General features: G+C 43.1%; 1 protein-coding gene across 34 annotated transcripts in view; it reads right to left on the bottom strand.

The window, feature by feature from the left end:
* The window catches only part of LIN54 (lin-54 DREAM MuvB core complex component), a 105,934-nt gene that overhangs the window by 61,701 nt on the left and 23,346 nt on the right, over nt 1-20,887 (bottom strand). For 9 of the 34 annotated variants that reach the window (XM_051819626.3, XM_070047953.2, XM_070047949.2 and 6 more), the window contains exon 2: nt 3,209-3,924. In XM_051819626.3, the coding sequence (XP_051675586.1) occupies nt 3,209-3,892 (684 nt within the window). In that variant the 5' untranslated portion in view covers nt 3,893-3,924. Of the gene's footprint in view, nt 1-3,208; nt 3,925-8,925; nt 9,112-19,561; nt 19,920-20,001; nt 20,300-20,887 lie in introns of those variants that run through there. The other 25 variants (XM_089303155.1, XM_070047958.2, XM_089303159.1 and 22 more) reach the window with 12 other exon arrangements.

Here is a 20,887-nt window from a genome sequence, read left to right as displayed (position 1 = left end):
GTGAAGGCAGGGTCTGTATTTCATCCACCTCCATTCTGAAGGCATATATTGGCACACTGCTGACCCAAACTAAAACGCTCCTCAAGTCAGGGAAGGTAGTTACCAACACTTTTATGTTGAAATTATCACCATATGCAAATACATAGCTTATTCTAAAAGTCAGAAGCAAAAATTTACCTATGACAAAAATTTTAGAGCTGTGAAGGACATTCAATATTAATTTTATCTCTTCCAAGATATGAACACTGAGGCCCTAAAAGTTTTATTACTAGAAATATGATTCAAATGAATAAAAATAACTGACTTAAATGACAAAAAATACCAGAAACAAATTTTTAAATTAAAAAACAAGACATATACCAGAAGCTATCATAGATCATAGAACGATGTGTTCATCAGTTCTTTGTGCTCAAATTATAAATTAAATAACATAATCTTATATCCAGATTACTTTCTTACACTCAGAATATATTATGGACAAAACAAAATGCACATAAAATACAAATCACTCAAAAAGTGACCCATTATCATATTACAAAACCAAGTTTACAAACTATGACAGATTTAAATAAATCCATAATTATATTTTAAGAAGATGATGCAATTTAAAAACATAAAGGGAAAATATTTTCCAAATGTGTGTACAGGCCTAAAATTCTAAAGTGAGCCAGAATTCATCTACATACATAGTATCAATGATCTTGAGAGGCAGAAGTATTGATATTCTTAGAAATCCATATCCAGCATAAATAACTTTACCTATAAGGATTAAGAGTTCAAAGTATTTCCTCTTTTTTAACTGATTTGCACAGCCATTTGATTATATAAATACTTACCAATAAGGAAAAAAATATAAACAGTACAGCCAAGAACACATTAACTATCCAAATGAACAAGCTCACCTTGCCTTTGAGGTTATGTTTCTTTATAGAGCACAGCTGAAAAATCTCCAGTTCCATTTAGGAACCATGATTTGTTGCATTTTGAATCCTAAACTACTCTGGTACATAATTACTACCAACTATAAAAGCTCATTTTTAACAAGTTTATCCAATCAAAAGTTTAAGACAAAAATGAAGAGAAAGAAAATTTACAAATAAGGTAGCCAAATGTATCATCAAATAGTATATGGGATCTTCAGCAAGTTCATAGAACAATGCAAACTATGAAAATAATATGCATGGATTTCATATATTTTTGTACCAACAGAATCTTATGTTTTAATTCTAGTTTGCCATAAACATTTCTGAGTAGCCCTGACTCTGCCAACAGTGTTGGATGGTGTGTTGGACAGAAGCAGGAGCTATTAAGGGGCTATGTTCCCACAGATGTTAATTATCTCCTGTTCTTTCATATTATGCACGTAACACACGAGACAGTGTTTATAAATCTGGGATTAAGTGTAACTAAACATCTCTGACTGCCTCTGGACTCAACTGTCCCCTATTCTCATCATTTTTCAAGATGGGCCTCCTTCTACCTACACCTGCTGTCCACACCCAACAATTTCAATACTCTCACTAAATCTAAGACAATGCTAAGGTTTGTATAGGAAAAAAAAAAAACAGAATCATATACTCCAGGTGATACTAAACTAAATATTGTTGTCTAAAAAGAGAATTACAGACATAGAGTTTTTTATTTGTTTTTTTTTTTTTCCCTGTGCTACAGAGCTTTGAAGGTTTCCTGAGTTGAGAAATTTTGAGTTGCCTAAAAATAACTGGACAAGTAGAACAATACTCTAAGTAGATTTCTGTTTTTCTTTTTTAAAATAGAAATTATATTTTAAAAATTGGAATAAAGTTTTATAAAAGTAACAATAAAACAAGAATTAGACCCAAATCTTTGTTTTTATTGCCAGTATTCAGGGAATTATAGTAGAAAACTAGTGGTTTACAAGTACACCAGTCATTGAAACAATATATATACATTGCCTGCATAAATGAAAAAAAAATGAACATTCTGATTCATGCTATCAGGTTCTTGTGAACATAACTGTGATCCACAGTACCAAAGCCAGATAAACTCTGGAAAGTCAATCAAAGCAAGTTTCCAAACTGAGGACGAGATGCCTGATGGTGACAGACTATCTTATTCAAGAGATTCTCCACAAAAATGAGGAAAAGGAAGAGATAAGTGACTGATGACACTGAACAAGAAAGAAACGGGCACTAAATGCCTAACAGTGGCAGAAGAGACATGGGCAAATTACAAAGTACGGAGTTCTCAAGTGCAAAGCCCATGAAAAATAAGTTTTTTATTCTTTTGTCAACATGGTAACCAAAACATTACTTCCAATATCAGCTAAGAGGGCTCAGTTCCACCAAACACTTCTACTCTTCCTTCAGTACTTTAACTCACACCTTTTCTTTTTTTCTGAAAGGCAACTGTTTCAAATGAGGAATGAATTTTTGTTTTCTGGATATAAATGGATCACTCTACTCCGAAGAGCAATGATGGCCTGAGAGAGTCCTATTCATAAAAATAGGTAAAATTTTGAAAGAGCTCCAATTTCTTGGAACTATACAGTACTATATATTTCATCATGATCAAATAGCCATCTTACACTAAAAGTCAAAAATTAAGAGAAATAACCTCCCGCGAAGTTCCCACAGCTGGTTGGGAAATACCAAGGTAATTCAAAGCCCCAGTTGGTTCAACTGCAAAGCCTACGTCATCCTCCATCATATGTCACTGTCTTGCCCATAATCTAAACACAAGTGATGACAACAGAGTGACTCCAAAAACCAGGCACACTCTGGCGAGCATGTGCTTTTGCTAGCATCAATGGTTTCTAGGAGCAGTAAAGTTTTCTTAGCCTTTGGCTATCTGTTAGCAGGGGAAAAAAAAATGAATTGACTTTCTGGTATCCCTGCAGCAAGTCTGGCTTCTTAATACAATCAACACATCCTTATAATCAAACTACCACTAAGAATAAAATGCATTTTTAAATGAGTAAAAGGCTATAAATAAACTAACTTGGAATTTTAACCAAAATTTAATTTGTTCTAAGTTCTTTAGCAGAAATTTTCATAAGCATCAGACATACCAAACTTAAAAACAAAAATCCCACACAATTACTCAAAGCAACATTCAAAATAATTTAGTAACAACTGAGCAATAACCCTAAAAACACAACTATGAAATCAGTTAAATTGTTTTAACATGCATTTTAATTAATAAGCCCCTTTTTTTTTTTTTTTTTTACCTGCACTGTTTTTAACTGTTGGGTCTGTAACACAGAGGGCTGAGTTGTAGTATTAATCAGTTGACTTCCTGGGGTCAGTGCTGAGACACCAATGACAGGTTTCACCTCTGGCCTCCCTCCAATGGTAACTACTTTAATTTGCTGCGGTGGTAACTTAGCATCTCCTGACTGGGCCTGAGTTGTAACTTTCTGAGCCTGGGGTAGTTGGCTATGGGGTAGTGCTAAAACAATTGGTGAACCAGACTTGCCCAAAGTTGTTAAAATTAACTTCTGTCCATCTGGTTTAAGGGTCTGATTGCCAAGTTTAAGATCAGATGTCTGTGATACTTTGTTTAAAATAATCTGATTGGCTGATATAGTCACAGGAGTCTGAGCACCAAGTTTTTGAAGGCCACTTGGAAAAGCTGGTTTCACTGTGGTATTAGAATCTGCTTTAGTAATTGTGGTATTCACTGCAACTTGGTTAGTGTGGTTACTGTACACTGTGATTGGTTCCGTGGAAATGGGCGTGGCTGTAGATTCGCCAGTAGAATTTATGTTGACAATTTCTTCCAGTTCTGTCTCCATGGGAATTGGGGATGAAACAATAACAGCCTCAATACTATCATCATCCACTAAAGTTATACCAGTGTCCATTATCTCCTCTGGAAGCAAACTATTCACCTCAGCTGGCACCACCTCCATGATCGTTCTCCTGCTAGAAAGTTGATCAGGTGCTGCAATGAAAGTTGAAAAATGAATAAGTTACTAGGTTTCAAACCAGATTTAAGAAAAAGAAATTCAAAGCAAAATGCAAATGACAAAATAGCTTTTTTTACATTGATGCATAACTGAATAAATCATTTTCATATATCCTCAACCTTCAAGAATCTGAAATTCAAGTCCTATGGGACACAGAAGTAGAAGCACACATTCTTTTATTCACTATATCTCAGTCCAGAAGAAATTCCACGCTTAGGCAACACTAAGTCACATAATCACACAAACCACCTTTCCAATTCCTTCTCATAAAACTTTTCCATCTTTGATGTGCCTGATCATCTTATTTCTTTCCAGTTTTTCTTCCCCATTTATTGACCAACTTTAAAACTGCTGATTCATACAAGAAAATAAGGCTTTAAATTAACTTATTTGACAGTATCTTCAAACCATTAGTGAGCTAGGTCTCAAAATGAAGGTCCTATACCATTTATTAAAATCCATTCAATACCTAAAGTAATGTTAAAGCAGTTTCTAGAGTAACCCATCTCAGGAAACGCAGATCAAATAGCCTATTTGGCCCAAGTTTGATGAATTATCTTCATACCAAGGAAATTTTTATTTGGAAAGAAGATTCTGAAATCTTCCTTAGCCATTTAAAATATCAAAAAGGGATCGATCCACTGAAGAGGTATAGAGTCGGTCTCCATAAAGAAAAGAAATAGTACCAATAAGAAAACAATTATGGACAAATCAGAGGTGTGATGATTTTGGCCAAAAGTCAAACAGAACTTCCAATAAAACAATCAGTTCTATTATCTTCATGTACCCAAGACAGCATATCCTGTTTGTGATAGACTAAATAGCAATAAGCTATTTACCCAGAAAATATCAAAGATCCATATGAACCTAATCAATAACTCTTCCTTTTCTTCTCCTTTTGAAAATATAAAAACAATACCCATTCCAAGATTAAGAGGGGTTCAAGTGGAAAATTATACTTATTAGCACTGGCAAATACTACTACTCTACCAAAATAAACCACCACTGAGCACTGATAGTGATGACATAACTTATCCTCACCACAACTCTCAGGTAGGTAACATTATTCTCTTTGTTTTACAGATGAGGAAATTTAGAAAGGTTAAATAATTTTGCCCAAGGACATATAGCCAATGAATGGTAGCACTGACACAAATGCACATTTTTAAGATGCCAAAATTGGCCGGTGCTGTGGCTCACTAGGCTAATCCTCCGCCTTGCGGCGCCGGCACACCGGGTTCTAGTCCCGGTCGCAGCGCTGGATTCTGTCCCGGTTGCCCCTCTTCTAGACCAGCTCTCTGCTGTGGCCAGGGAGTGCAGTGGAGGATGGCCCAAGTACTTGGGTCCTGCACCCCATGGGAGACCAGGAGAAGCACCTGGCTCCTGCCATCAGATCAGCGCGGTGCGCCGGCTGCGGCGGCCATTGGAGGGTAAACCAACGGCAAAAGGAAGACCTTTCTCTCTGTCTCTCTCTCTCACTGTCCACTCTGCCTGTCAAAAAAAAAAAAAAAAAAAAAAAAAAAAAAAAAAAAGATGCCAAAATTATTAACTTTAATCACAACATTGCCTTAAATTTTTACCACTATTTTTTTTGGACTGGCAGAGTTAGACTATTGTTTTAAAATGGAAAAAAAAAAAAAGTCTATTCCTTTACAGCCAATCCTCCATCTCAAAATGCCAACCCACGCAACTACTCATCTGTTCTAAAACTATGAATTAGTTTTGCGGCTAGTGCCGCAGCTCACTAGGCTAATCCTCCACCTGCGGCGCCAGCACACCGGGTTCTAGTCACAGTTGGGGCACCGGTTCTGTCCCGGTTGCTCCTCTTCCGGTCCAGCTCTCTGCTGTGGCCTGGGAAGGCAGTGGAGGATGGCCCAGGTGCTTGGGCCCTGCACCCACATGGGAGACCAGGAGGAAGCACCTGGCTCCTGGTTTCGGATCGGTGCAGCGCGACAGCCATGGCAGCCATTAGGGAAGTGAACCAACGGAAAGAAGACCTTTCTCTCTCTCTCTCTCTCAGTTTAACTCTGCCTGTCAAAAAAATAAAAATAAATAAAAAAAATTTAAAAAATGAATTAGTTTTGCCTTTTTGCTCATTCTAAAACTTCATATAAATGATGTGCAGATGCTACCCAATTTATGATGGCCCATGTCTTGATAAACCCAGTAAACTGAAAATATCATAAATTGAATTACCTTGCTATAACTAACGTTCCAAATATTCCTGCTTAGATACACACCCCACAGAACGGGATGGGCTCTTTCCTCATGATCACTTGGTTGACTAGGAGCTGCAGCTCATTGCCACTAAACAGAATTATAAGAAAATATTGTACTAGATAGCGCTAGCCTGGGAGAAAAATCAAAACTTAGGCCGGCGCTGCGGCTCACTAGGCTAATCCTCCGCCTGCGGTGCCAGCACCCTGGGTTCTAGTCCTAGTCGGGATCGCCGGATTCTATCCTGGTCACTCCTCTTCCAGTCCAGCTCTCTGCTGGGCCCGGGAGTGCAGTGGAGGATGGCCCAAGTCCTTGGGCCCTGCACCCGCATGGGAGACCAGGAGAAGCACCTGGCTCCGGGCTTCGGATCAGCGCAGTGTGCTGGCCACGACAGCCATCGCGGGGTGAACCAGCGGAAAAGGAAGACCTTTCTCTCTGTCTAACTCTGCCTGTCAAAAAAAAAAAAAAAAAAAAAAAAAGAGAGAGAGAGAGAGAAACATCAAAACTCAATACTTGAAATACTGTTTCTATTGAATGAGTATTGTTTTCTCATCACCATAAAGTTGAAAAATCTTAAGTTGAATTTGAACCAATATAAGTTAGGGGCCATCTGTATAATGTATTCATGACAGAAAAGAGTCATAAGGTAAGGTTTTTGTATCAGTATGCTTTTTGAGATTTTTTTTAAAGTTTTATTTGTTTATTTACTTATTTGAAAGGTAGAAAGAGAGAGAGAGAGAGAAATGGAGATCTTTCATCTGCTAGTTCATTTCCCAAATGGCTGCAACAGTAAGAGCTAGGCCAGGCGGAAGCCAGGAGCCCAGAACGCAATCCAGATCTCCCATGTGGGTGGTAGCAGCACAGGTAAGTACTTGAGCCGTATCTGCTGGCTCCCAGGTACATTAGTGGAAAGCCGGATCACAAGTGGAGGAGGGACTTGATCCCAGGCACTTTGATATGGGATGTGGGTGTCCCAAGCAGCAGCTTAATCCACTCTGCCACAATGTCCACCCTCGAGATTTCTTTTTACTGCTACACTTATTAGTGTTCTGTTCTCTTTTTTAATTGCTGAGTAACATTCTATTGTTATGAATCTATCACAATTTATAAATCCATTCATCTGTCAATGGACACTTGGACTGTTTCCAGTTTCAAGCTACTATGAATAATCCTGCTATGAACATTCCAAGGTTTTGTGGGTTTTTTTTTAATCATTTTGTACACCCACCAGCAATGTGTGAGAGAGCTCTAGCTGTTCCACATCCTTGACAATTGGAACTGTCAAGTCTTTTGTCGGTCTTTTTCATTTCAGCCACTCTAGCGGGCTTGAAGAGATATCTTACTGTGGTTTTAATTTGCGATTCCCCGATGACTAATGTTGTGGAGTATCTCTATGTGCATACTGTCTATTAGTATATCTTCTCTTGAAAAGTGTCCACTAAAGTCTTTGGCTTTTTTTTTTTTTTTTTCTTAAATGCTGGGGCTTTGGTGTTCTTAGTGGGTTAGATGAGTTCTATACATATATACTGCAAAATCGTCATCATAGTAACTTGTAGCTCGAAGGAATCCCCAGCACCTTGAGACCCCAAAGTACCAGCACTTCCTTATGTGCTAGTACTTTGTTCTTCCTGCTCAGGGGACTCCCCTCTCACCCGTGTGCTGGTCCTTATTCTTCCTCATGTGCTAGCTCTTCCTTATGTGCCTCCTTTTTCTTCCTGCTCAGGACAATCTCCTCTCACCCTTATGTACTCACGGTACAGGCACATAGAAACACCAGCCTCAACTACACATTAAGAAACAAAAGTCACAACACCAACGTGTGTCAAAGGGCCCCCTCACAAAGTCGCAGACATCTGCCCCCCTACCCCCCGGCAAACCTTGCCCAAGTCCATCATCAGTGGATTTGATGCTCAGCCCCAGGGAATGAGGCAGGACGATGACTTGAATGCCTGTATCCTTCAGGGCCAGAACATTTTCACCCCCTCCCCTACCTAGAGCTACCCCCAGCATACTCAGAAGCATGGGTTTGGTCTTTGGTCTCTCTTAAGGACAGAGAGCTCTTAAACCCAAGGCCTCAGCTGGCGCCATGGCTCACTTGGCTACTCCTTGGCCTGCAGCGCCGGCACTCCGGGTTCTAGACCCGGTTGGGGCGCTGGATTCTGTCCGGGTTGCTCCTCTTCCAGTCCAGCTCTCTGCTGTGGCCTGGGAAGGCAGTGGAGGATGGCCCACGTGCTTGGACCCTGCACCCACACAGCACCTGGCTCCTGGCCGTAGCGGCCATTTGTGGGGTGAACCAACGGAAAGGAAGACCTTTCTCTCTGTCTCTCACTAACTCTGCCTGTCAAAAACAAAAACAAAACCCTAGGCCTCATTCATCCTTCTCCTTAAAGTACCTGAGGTCATGAAGTGGGGGAGGGAGATAGCGTGGCTCCATTCCAATCAGCAAAGGTTTCCATTTACTTTCAGTTTCAAGGACCCACTCTTGCAGTACAACCAGACTTCTAAAAGCCTTTCAGGTCACCCTCACTGGACACCCTCACTGCTGACCCCAGTGTTACAGCTTTGAGGGCCCTGACAGCAGTTGTTAGCCATACTGCCTTTCCACAGGGCCCTGGACTCCAAAGCACCACTCAGGTGCCTCACTGTTACCCTACCTCTCTCAGCTAGGCCACTAAGTGCTCCACAGCGAGTGAACAGTGCAAGGCTCTCAGTCCTCCGTCACCCCTGCCCTTGCCCAACACCTGGGTGAGACCACTCACCCTGAGATGCCAGGGGGTCTTTCCACCGTCCCCGACCTTATCCATCCTCATGCAGAAAGCCATGTTTCTTTCAGCACTCCATCCTCAGAGCCAAAATTGTCAGGGACTGCGAGGGCTCTGAGGTGTGATACCCTCCTTGCAAGCCAATAAAGTAACCGGTGGATCCTGGCAGAAGATACAGCAGTCCTGAGTCAGAGAAAAAGACTTTTTACTCACAGCAAGGAACATGCGAGAAGCCGTGTCTCCACAGCCCTGAGTTCCACAGGGCAGAAGGCATGCAGTGGCCCAGGTAAATGTTACAAATGCCAGGAGAGCATCGTGACTGAGGACCCCAGAGCTGAGAGAACGCCAATCTTTCCTAACAGGTTGCAACAAATCTTCTCTGTACCCTCCGACAGGCATCTACTCTCCTGTAAGCACGGAGAGCTTCCGTGGGAGGCGCTAGCTTCTCCATCTGTGGCTGTTTACTACACAAACACCCTTGAATAGATCATTTAAAACATAAGAGCTCAGGGCCTAGCACTGTGGCACAGCAGTTTAAGCCACCGTCTTTGACACTGGCATCCCATGTGGGCACTGGTTTGAGTCCCGGCTACTCTACTTCTTCCTGATTCAGCTCCCTGCTAATGCACCTGGGAAAGCAGAAGAGGATGGTCCAAGTGCTGGGCCCATGCACCCATGTGGCAGACCCACATGGAGTTCCTGGCTCCTGGCTTCAGCCTGGCCCAGCCATGGCTGTTTGTGGCCACCTGGGAAGTGAACCAATGGAAGAAGACCCCCCTCTCCATTCCACTGTGTCACTTTCAAATAAATCTTTTTTTTTTTTTTTTACCACTTTACTTTCAAAAGCGCAAAAAGTTTGTGGAAGTTGGAATTAAGATACTTTCTTTGGAGCAAAAAAAATCTGAAATCCACACATAGTTTTTCATAGCACTCATTTTCCATGAACTTCTTGAAAAGCCCTGGGTATCTCTTACTTGTCTTTCTCTGCAATGTTGCATACTTCAATTGCATGTACATATTTTGCTAAATTTACCCCTAAGTATTTCACATTTTTTATGCTATTATATATTGCCTTTTTTTTTCATTTCCCTACTTATTACCAATATACAGAAGTGCAGGTGATTTTTCTATAGTGTCTGTGTATCCTATAACTAACTAAACTTATTACTTCTAGTTTTTCAACATAGATTCCTTAAGATTTTCAAAAAAGACAATCTATTTTGTCTACAAGTAACACCTGCATTTCTTCCTTTCTTTTGTCTGGCTATCTGTGGCTTGCTGGGACCGCCAGTAAGACACTGACTCAAAGTGGGGAAAGCCCACATCCTTGCCTGGCTCCTAATCTTATCTGTTGGCCGTAGGTTTTTCCATAGATTTCCTTTACTAGGCTGAGGAAATATACTTCTATTCCTAGTTGGCGGAGACTTTTAAAAAATCATAAATATTGGGGCCAGCATTGTGGCGTAGCAGGTTAAGCTGCTACTTGCAGTGCTGGCATCCCATACGGGCGCCAGTTCAAGACCCAGCTGCTCCACTTTCGATCTAGCTCTCTGCTGCAGCCTGGGAAAGCAGCAGAAGATGGCCCAAGTCTCTGGGCTCCTGCACCCTCCTGCAAGATCCAGAAAAAGCTCCTGGCTTCAGATCGGTGTAGTTCCCACCGTTGCGGCCAACTGGAGAGTAAACCAGAGGATGGAAGACTCTCTCTCTCTAACTCTTTCAAATAAATAAATAAATCATTTTTAAAAAAATCATAAATATTGGGGCCTGTGTCATGGACAATAGGTTAACCCTCTGCCTGCGGGGCTGGCATCCCATATAGGCGCTGGTTTGAGTCTCTGCTTCTCCTCTTCCGACCCAGCTCTCTGCTATGGCCTGGGAAAGCAGTGGAGGATGGCCCAAGTGCTTGGGCCCTTGCACCTGCATGGGAGACCTGGAAGAAGCTCCTGGCTCTTGGCTTTGGATCGGCGCAGCTCTGGCCATTTCGGCCAGTTGGGGAGTGAACCAGTGGATGGAAGACCTCTCTCTCTCTCTCTCTCTGCCTCTCCTCTCTTTGTTTAACTCTGACTTTCAAATAAATCTTAAAAAAAGAAGTATATTTTTCTACATTTTTAAATGGTTGGGAAGGTGGGCATGGGAGGATCAGTATGTGGTAAACTTATATAGTCTCCTAAGCTTAACATATGCTATCCGACCCTGCAGAAAAAGTTTGTCAACCTCTGGCTTAGATTACTTATTCTAAGCTTTTCCCTTTTTCTACAGTAATCTTTTAATAGAAAAAAAAATTCCCTCCAGAGCTGCTAGATTATTTTTATTCATTTCTGTGAATTTTTAAAAAATATTTTTTTTATTTATTTATTTTAGAGGTAGAGTTATAGACAGAGAGAAGGAGAGACAGAAGGGTCTTCTATCCACTGGTTCACTCCCCAAATGGCTGCAATGGCCAGAGCTGAGCTGATTTGAAACCAGGAGCCAGGAGCTTCCGCCAGGTCTCCACGTGGGTGCAGGGGCCCAAGCACTTGGGCCATCTTCTATTGCTTTCCCAGGCCATAACAAAGAACTGGATTGGAGGAGGAGCAGTTGGGACTAGAACCGGCACCCATATGGAATGTTGGTGCTGCAGGCAGAGGCTTAGCCCAGTATGCCCCAATATCAGTGATTTTTTAAAAAATATTTATTTGAAAGAGAAAGAGAGAGAAGAGAGGAAGAGAGGGAAAGTGAGGGGAGAGAGAGAGAATATCTTCCATGAGCTGGTTCACTCTTCAAATGGTTGCAATGGCTCACGTTGGGCCAGGCCAAAGCCAGAAACTACATCTGGGTTTCCTTCATGGCGAGGCAGGGGTCCAAGCGCCTGGCCATCATCTGCTGCCTTCCCAGGAATATCAGCAGGAAGCTAACACGAAGCACAGAGCTGAGACTCGAAATGGTGCTTCTATATGGGATGTAGAGGTACAAGCAGCAGCTTAACCTGCTGTGCAACGATGCCAGGCCCTCGATACGTTTTTATCAGCACTCACTTCAAATGTTTTTTAATATTCCTTGTGATTTCATCTTTGTGCTAATTCCCAAGTATTTGGAGATTTTTCTAGCTATCATTATTAATTTGTAATTAATTCTATTATTGTCAGAGAACATGCTACTCTGTAACATTTCTATCACTTGAAATTAGAGATGTATTTTATGACTCAGAATACAGTCCATCTTTTCAAGGGGACACTCCACGTGCACTCAAAAAGAACACGTATTCTGCATTTGCTGAGGGTAGTGTTCTATAAATGTCAATTAGGTCAAGTCGGTTGATAATGTCACTCAGCTCTTTGATATCCTCACTGAATTTTTACTGTTCTGTCAACTACTGAGACAGTATGCTATAACCCCCAGCTTTGGTGGTGGATTTGCCTATTGCTCTTTTGTGCATTTCGGCTTTATGTTTTGAAGTTCTGTAATTAGAAGAACAAGTGTTTTCAAACTGTTAGGATGAGGAGCTCCAGGAGTAGGGGTCTCCTGTGAACCAGGGGCAAAGCTCGAACTTGTAAGGAGAAAAGGGCTGACTGCAAGCCTGTGCAGAGCCCCAGCACAAGCACAACCCAGGACGCCCCGCAGGCCCTGAGCAGAGAGGACTGTGTGCTGGTCAGGCGCCCTTATCTGTTTCAATCAGGGTCACACGCAGGGCATGGTGGCCAATGCTAAAAAAACTCTCAAAAGGAACTGATGGGCATGGCAGAAAAAGGGTTTGGCACCTACTGCCATGAATCATCATCCTAATTTTATCCCATAGAGGAATGGAAGCTATGTACCAGCACATGCGACCTCATCATGGCTGAGTCGAGGACCACTCCGAGGAAAGGGAGGGTCTTCACAGAACAAAGAGCAGACGAGCCTCCGTCCACCACCCCTTGGGACGGCTTATTTGTGAGCTATGTGTGAGAGCAAGACTCCACCACTCCAGGATGGACAAGGCATCCCACATGCTTCCAGTATTTTTAGTTCATCAAATAAATAGAATTAAAGGCAAAATACATTCTTGGAAGCTGTTATGCCCAGTTCAGTTGTCCCCAAAGACCACCAAGGAGCCGATACCGCTGTAAAGCACACGAGAGCTTTATTGCAGGTCCGGGCCTGGACTCTCAGTCAACACCGACGCAGCGGGTCTGAATTGAGAGCCCCGACCCTTCAGTGAACAGGATTTTTATAGGGTTTTCAGAGACATTCTATACATCATGGTACCATTTAGCAAATCATCTCATCCCACGGGAAATTCAAAGGCCATCTCTTAGAATTGATTAGTGCATCCAGTGGCGGGAATGGACCTACTAAAGATGGCTGGATGGCTTTGGGGTTGATGCCTTCTGAATTGATTGGCTGAAGCATAGGGTCCGAGCTGCTGGGGTGTACGTGCCCAACTGCAGGGTCTCAGGAAGCTATTAATGACCTTATCTGTTACCTGCTAATCGGCTGTTGCTAGGAGAGTTTATTGCAAGGGGAGTTCATTTATTTACTTTTAGGAGCTTCTGGCTTAGGGTTCAGGACCTGGTCAGGCCCAAGTTACAAGATGGAGGCCTAATTAAAAATAGTTACACCTTGATCCAGGCGCAGGTCTCACAGAAGCCAGCGCTTTTTTGCTCCTCACAGTCGAGCATGGCTAAATGGTTTAAGTCCAATGAGAGGGAAGGGGCCACTGATTTCATAAAGTCACATGATTTCTAAATGTCTTAAACGTATTAAACGACCTATCTACCACAGTACCCCTGCCCTCATCTCTACTGCTCCAGGGAATCCAACCTATTCACCTGGTTTCTCCATCACTGTATCTATCACACTCAGAAAGTTTTATTTGTTAATAGCCTGATCATCCCTCCCCTATTTCTTCAGACTAAAAGCTACATGAGGACAGGGACTGACTGCCTTCATCTCCACTGTACCTTGATCCCCAGTGCCTGGAACACAGCCAGTGAACACTCTCTCACCATCAATCTGAGGAGTGCCTAATTCAGTCATGGAGAAGGGGTAGCTCGCCGAAAACTCCAGACTTATTTACGCTGGGCTTTGAAAATAACTGCGGTCTATCTCAGTGGGATAGATTTACAAAATGTTCCAGGACTTAACACACTTGAAATAAATTAATAAACCCAAATCCCCATAAGGTCCACTAACAAGCTGAGAAACTCCTTTCAAATAAGTTTTTAAATACTCACATTCAGTTCTTAACCAATATCCTCTGCAACTGCATTATATCCTAAAATCTACCAGATTCTCTTAGTTTTTACTTAGCCTATGATGCTTATCAGTCATTTCATTAATACCTACTTACTGCTTCCCAGCTTTGCGGAGGGCAGGGGAATTAATGAAAGACCCTTCCCTGAAAGAAATCAGATGAGCAGCAGGATCACAGCTGGGCCCTGGGAGAGCTACCCACATCTCAGGGCTGCCTTGGCCTAGAGGCAGGAAGATCAACTCTAAGGCTTTGACAGTAAATAGACCAAAATGGAAGGTCTGACAATGACAAAGAAGTAAATTAAATATAAATTTAAAAAGAATACAAGATAGAGATGACAAATGCTCTATGCTTTTACATTTTTAAAACCGTTTTTAATAGAATATTACCATTGCAAAAACAGTTATTTTCAGTTACAGGAAGAGAATAATCTAGGTGAACAAATGTTTTCATTCTTGCACATAATATAAAGGGCTAACCTACAACTGTATTACAGACAAATGAATAATCTGTGAGATGTCAGAAGTAATCAGTGTTGAAGGACTAGGCTTTTGTACCTAAAGTTTACCCCAAGCACTACCTAGTTAACTACAGTTTAGCTTTTTTTTTTTTTTTAAGATTTATTTATTAATTTATTTGAAGGGCAGAGTTACACAGAAAGAGGAGAGGCAGAGAAAGAGAGAGAGAGAGAGAGAGAGGTCTTCCATCCACTGGTTCACTTCCCACTGGGCTGCAACAGCTGAAGCTGTGCCAATCCGCAGCCAGGAGCCAGGAGCTTCTTCCAGGTCTCCCACACAAATACAGGTACCCAAGGACTTGGGCCATCTTCTACTGCTTTCCCAGGCCATAGCAGAGAGCTGGATCAGAAGTAGGGCAGCCGAGACTTGAACTGATGCCCATATGGGATGCCTGCCCTATGGGCAACGGCTTTACCCGCTACACCACAGCGCCTGCCCCAATTTTAGCTTTGATTTCTAAAATCAAACATCAGAAATTCAAACACTAAGCACAAAACCACATTTCTCAAACTAAACTGGCATCAATGGGCTGTAAGCCATGAATTCTGGTAAAGTTTTGAAAAATTTGCATTTGGGGGCCAGCTCAGTGGCACAGCGGGTAAAGCCGCCACTTGCAGTTCCAGCATCCCATACCCCATTTCCAGTCCAGCTCTCTGCTATGGCCTGGGAGAGCAGCAGAAGATGGCCCAAGTGCTTGGGTCCCTGCACACACGTTGGGTACCTGGAAGAACCTCCTGGTTCCTGGCTCTGGATTGGCTCAGCTCTATTCATCGCGACCATTTGGGGAGTGAACTAGTGGATGAAAGACCTCTCTCTCTCTCTGCCTCTCCTTCTCTCTCAGCATGACTCTGACTTTCAAATAAATAAATAATCTTAAAAAAGATTTGCATTTTAATTTCTGTAGTATATATTTTTAAGTATATTCTGGATCATTTGGATAATCATCTCATCTACAAAAATCTAGGGTATGAGAATTAGGGTGGACTAAAGAACACGACACAGAAAGGACTTCCAAAGTAAGTGACATGTTTATGTCAAGTGAAAGCCAAACCATTTAGCGTGTGGTTTAAGGAGAGATGCTCCACAGCATGCGAGCACAGGAAAGTGGTGTAGGAACTGAGTCATCCTACGGTGTGTAGCACCTGGAAAACTGCACATCTGTGTGCCAAGAAGACAACAGAACAGTCACTATGCAAAGAAAGACTTAGTTTCACAAAACAGCATCATCTATCACCTCGCATTTAATTTGTTCTACTGGTTTTATAGTCTCATTTATATTTCACTTATAAATATTTTTGCTTTATACTTGGTTATATATATATATATGAATTAAATATTTTAATAAAATAATTTAGGTCAATAGGGGATTCACAATACTTTTTCCTTTAAAAGGGAACTGTGGCCGGCGCCGCGGCTCACTAGGCTAATCCTCCACCTAGCGGCGCCGGCACACCGGGTTCTAGTCCCGGTTGGGGTGACGGATTCTGTCCCGGTTGCCCCTCTTCCAGGCCAGCTCTCTGCTGTGGCCAGGGAGTGCAGTGGAGGATGGCCCAGGTGCTTGGGCCCTGCACCCCATGGGAGACCAGGAAAAGCACCTGGCTCCTGGCTCCTGCCATCGGATCAGCGCGGTGCGCCGGCCGCAGCGCGCCGGCCGTGGCGGCCATTGGAGGGTGAACCAACGGCAAAAGGAAGACCTTTCTCTCTGTCTCTCTCTCTCACTGTCCACTCTGCCTGTCAAAAAAAAAAAAAAAAAATATATATATATATATATATATATAAAAAAGGGAACTGTGGGGCCAGCATTGTGGCAGAGCAGGTAAAGCCACCACCTGTGATGCCAGCATCCCTTATACATGCCGGTTCATTTCCCGGCTGTTCCACTCTGATCCAGCTCCCTGCTAATGTGCCTGGGAAAAGCAGAAGATGGCCCAAATGCTTGGGCCCTTGCCACCCAAGTGGGAGACCTGGATGAAGCTCCTGGCTCCTAGCTTCAGCCTGGCCCAACTCTGGCTGTTGCGGCCATCTGGGGAGGGAACCAGAGGATGGAATTTCTCTCTTTCTCTCTCTTACTCCATAACTCTGACTTCCAAAATAAACAAATCTTTACTGGAAAAAAAAAAGGAGGGGGGGAAGGAACTGTGTATTATTCACGCTTAACACCAACAAGGTGGGGTAAACATGGAGATTCAAATCTGAAAGACCCATTTCCAAACCTTGGTTCTCCTGGTTGTTCATCCCAGGCAACAGTACCTCCTCGGAGCCTTGGTTTACTTACAGGGCCACCTTGAAGATAGTTATGATGTACACTGTAACTTACATAAAATTCTTTTTTCTGTTTCTCTATTTAAGTTAACTTCTGAGTTCTCAATTTTTAATGGCATTCAATATTCTATCGAACAACAGGGCTTAAGCTCTTGTCATGTTAACATGTCTCTCCGTATAAACATTACTCTGTCATATAGCATACAGATTACACCTCCACAATAAGCCCATCCTACTGCAACCAACAGCGTCCAAATCTCCAAAGCCTGGAGCCTTCTGTGGCAATTTTACCTCCATCTCCTCCATCCCACGCAGAAGCTACAGGATTTATCTCTCTAGGTGTCTTCTACTCAAAGTTGTTTTGTAACTCTCAAAGCTTTGTCCAGTATAGACCCACTCAATCCATTCTTTCGAATATACAATGAGTCTAAAACCAGATGCTCCTGGGGCGATGACACTGAGGGTAGTTTAGGCTCTGAACCTAGCAAAGTTTATGACACACAACAGATACCCAATAAAGGTTGAGTGTCACTGACCAGAAATTGAGCATCTCTAACCCTAGAATCTGAAACGCAAAATGTTCTGAAGTCCAGAACTTTGTAAACAAAGTACTTCGGAGCAGTTTGGATTTTGAGATCAAGGATGCTCCCTCCACCTGTAAAGTCTGTGCAAACAATCACAGTGTTGGAAAAAGTAAAGAACATCTGTAACGCCCCTCTCCCAGGAAAAAAAGGGCAGGACTATCCCCAGAGGCTTCGTTCCTTCCTAACAGGTTTTTGGGTTCCACAACAACTGGAAAACTGGTCTTTAAAGACAGTCACAAAGAATCACAAACAGACAATAATAGACTTCTGTGATTAAAAGAAAACAGCAGGAGGTCGATATTGTGACAGAGCAGGTAAAGCCCAGTTGGCAACACTGGCGCCCATAGGCACCCTATATGAGTGCCAGTTCAAGTAAGCCCCAGCTGTTCTACTTCTGATCCAGCTCCCCGCTAATGGCCTGGGAAAAGCAGTGAAAGATGGTCCAAGAGTTTGGGCCCCTGCCATCCATGTGGGGGACCCAGATGAAACTCTCTGAATTTCCTTCTCTCTCTGTAACTCTTTATAATAAATAAATAATCCTAAAATTTAAAAAAAATAGCAAAAAAGCATTTCAGCCTCCCTGCTTTAATTATTTTTAAAAATTCTCAATCTCATTATTAACTTAGCAGATTGGTTGGCATGGACCAAATAACCGCTACATAAAACCGTAATTTAAAAACAGTATTAAATTCCTACTGAATAATATAAGATCAGATTATTTTTCAAAATTAGTAATAACCATCATTAACTAAACCTTCTGAGTAACTCTCAGGTATATCCCCTAAAATTTTTTTGGTCTCTTTTTCTTCTAATGAGTGAAAGCCAGAAGTTCAAACTATATACACACATTCACACACAGTATATCTCATCTGCATACACGATATAATGTCATATAGTGTATGACATCACTCTTTGTAGGCAACCTGAATAAGAAAACTTACTGCCCATTATAAACATTACCAATGGGCATTTCTTAAACATTTATCTCTCGGCTGACTCTCACACACTCCATGACACTGATCCAACTCTAAAGCTGGAGAAAAAAAACCAACGTATAAAAATGTGATTCACATGTAACATTTCAGTAATATCACTGTTGTGGGTAAGGAAACAGACTCCTTAGAGATCCTGTAGCACAACCGAAACATACATGGATCTTTAGATGATCTACCAAAATCACAGTATGGCCATCATAAAAATCAATCCAATTCTCCTGCTCTCTAAACAAAGGACTGATAAATCCAGCATTTAGAATGTAACAGAAATCTCAATTTATCTTTACCAACTTAACAACCTCATATCAAATGCTGGCAGCAAGCCATCACAACTCTCCTTCTTAACAATGAAGGTAAAACTCATGACCAAAATAGAGCTCCCAGAGCTGTATTTCACTTGGATTGTATCCACAGCAAAATCTTCACAACTTAACTATCTGGATTCAAGAAATTGGACTGGGGGTGGGGGGGCAGGGGGTGAGGGCAGAGAAGAACTTCTCTGAAAAGCAAAGGTTATAAAATATCACTAACAGTATCTCAATTGTTATCAGCCAAATGGCAGGGGCAAAGGGGTCACTTGATGGATGACAGAGCCATGAAAGAAAAAAAATAACATTGGTAATGGCTTCATAGTGGTGCTTATGATCAAAAACTGTGAGCATCCAACACCCCAACAAGTTATAGGTTGTGATCCAAGACCTTAAATGCAGAATAAAATGCCAATGCTCTGCCTCCCGAGAGAAACATACAACCCCCTAAACTGGTGAACACCACCCAACCAACACCCGGCAGAGTGGATATTTTCAGTATCACATCAGGAAATCATGGTAAGTGCTAGCGGTTCCTCTAGGCCTCAGCAGCGCCTGAGGTGTAAGAGCAAACTCGAGCCCTCTTCACCCTCAAAGAATAATGTTGATGTCATGACGAGGCTACTGCTTCTTTGCACTCCGGACAAGTCATGCCTCGATCCACAACGCAATTCTTCCCCCACCCGCCGGCACCCCTCGAAACGCAGCGATCTCTACCCAGAGGAGCCCTCGGGGTACCCCCAGCCTCCTCTACCTCCAGCGGCGGCCGCTCTCTCCTCCCTCGGGCTCCGAGGTGGGGGCTCCAGAAGGTCCCGGGCAATCCCGAGCCCGGGCGGTGCTTGTTTGCCTGACAAGGTAGCTCCGGCCGGCCGCCTCCTTCCCCAGTTGGCCCAGACTGGAGCGCTGCAGGGTACCCGGGGGCCGGGGAGCGAGCCCGGGCGGCGACGTCGCCGCGGCCGCCGCCTCTGGTATGTCAGGGGCCGGGATTGTATTTCGAAAGATCCGCCATTTTCACCTCGTCATCACCATCACAGCTCAGCAGCTTCCCCGGCAGCCCGAGCCCGGGCCGCCGCCGCCGCCGCCAGCAGCCGGCCCCCCGCCTCCCCGTCCCCGCCCCGGCCCGCCCCTCCCGAGAGGCGCACACCCACATATCCGGGGAAGCCTCCCGCCGGCCCCGCCAACCTTCAAACGCACCCGGAGGAACAAGTGCTCACGGGCCACGCCAACCTTTCACCCCCGAACCACACGCCGAGCCCGGCGGCCCCGCCGCGGCGCCAGAGGAAGTCGCTCTCCCGGCGGGTCCCAAGTCCGGCATAGGCTTGTGTGCAAAGGCAGCCCAGCAGAAGGCGGCACCGGGACAATAAAGAGCCCAAACTCCCTCATTTTCACGAAACCAACTTGAGGGAGGTGGAGGCGAGGGCTTCTTTCGCGGCGTCCATCTCAGACGCTACAAACATTGTCCGCACCGTGAATGTCACTCACCAACTTTGACGTATTACTCTAACCGCAGAACTACTTTGACAGGACGGGCGATTTCCATATGCTAGCCCTGACCTCTCTGACACTTTCCTAAACTACAGGCACCGACCCTCAGCCAGGTAGGCGGTCAAAAACGAGCCACCAGTTAAAAACCAGGATCCGAACTGTTTTCCTCTCCACTCAACTTTAATCTGGTCACTTCTGTCCACGAACACTGTGACGACCGGACTTCAAAGTGCGACTGGATTTGAAATGTACTGATCCAATTGTGGAAACATTCACGATCAATTTCCAAAATACGGAAAATATAGCTCTAAGCTAAAATTTCTTGCCAAATGTTTTTAGGATCTAAGTCATCAAATTGAAAAACCATCTGCCGCTGCTGTTTTGTTCAATACAGTGAAAATAAACAGTTTGCTTTAGAATAAGACCCCAGTTGCCCCATACTCCCACCAGTTCCTGTCATCATTCAGTTAAATAAGCAATTAAAGGAGAACATACATATTTTCTAATCACCTAAGAAGAAAAACATTAGCTGCAAAGCTTCTGATGAAATCAGCATTTGGAAAAAAATCAGTTACCTTTGTTAATTTCAGAAAGA

Source organism: Oryctolagus cuniculus, chromosome 8, assembly GCF_051225735.1.
Source record: "Oryctolagus cuniculus isolate XC-2025 breed Fujian yellow rabbit chromosome 8, ASM5122573v1, whole genome shotgun sequence".
Taxonomy (NCBI): domain Eukaryota; kingdom Metazoa; phylum Chordata; class Mammalia; order Lagomorpha; family Leporidae; genus Oryctolagus; species Oryctolagus cuniculus.
This window is presented reverse-complemented; position numbering and strand designations above follow the sequence as displayed.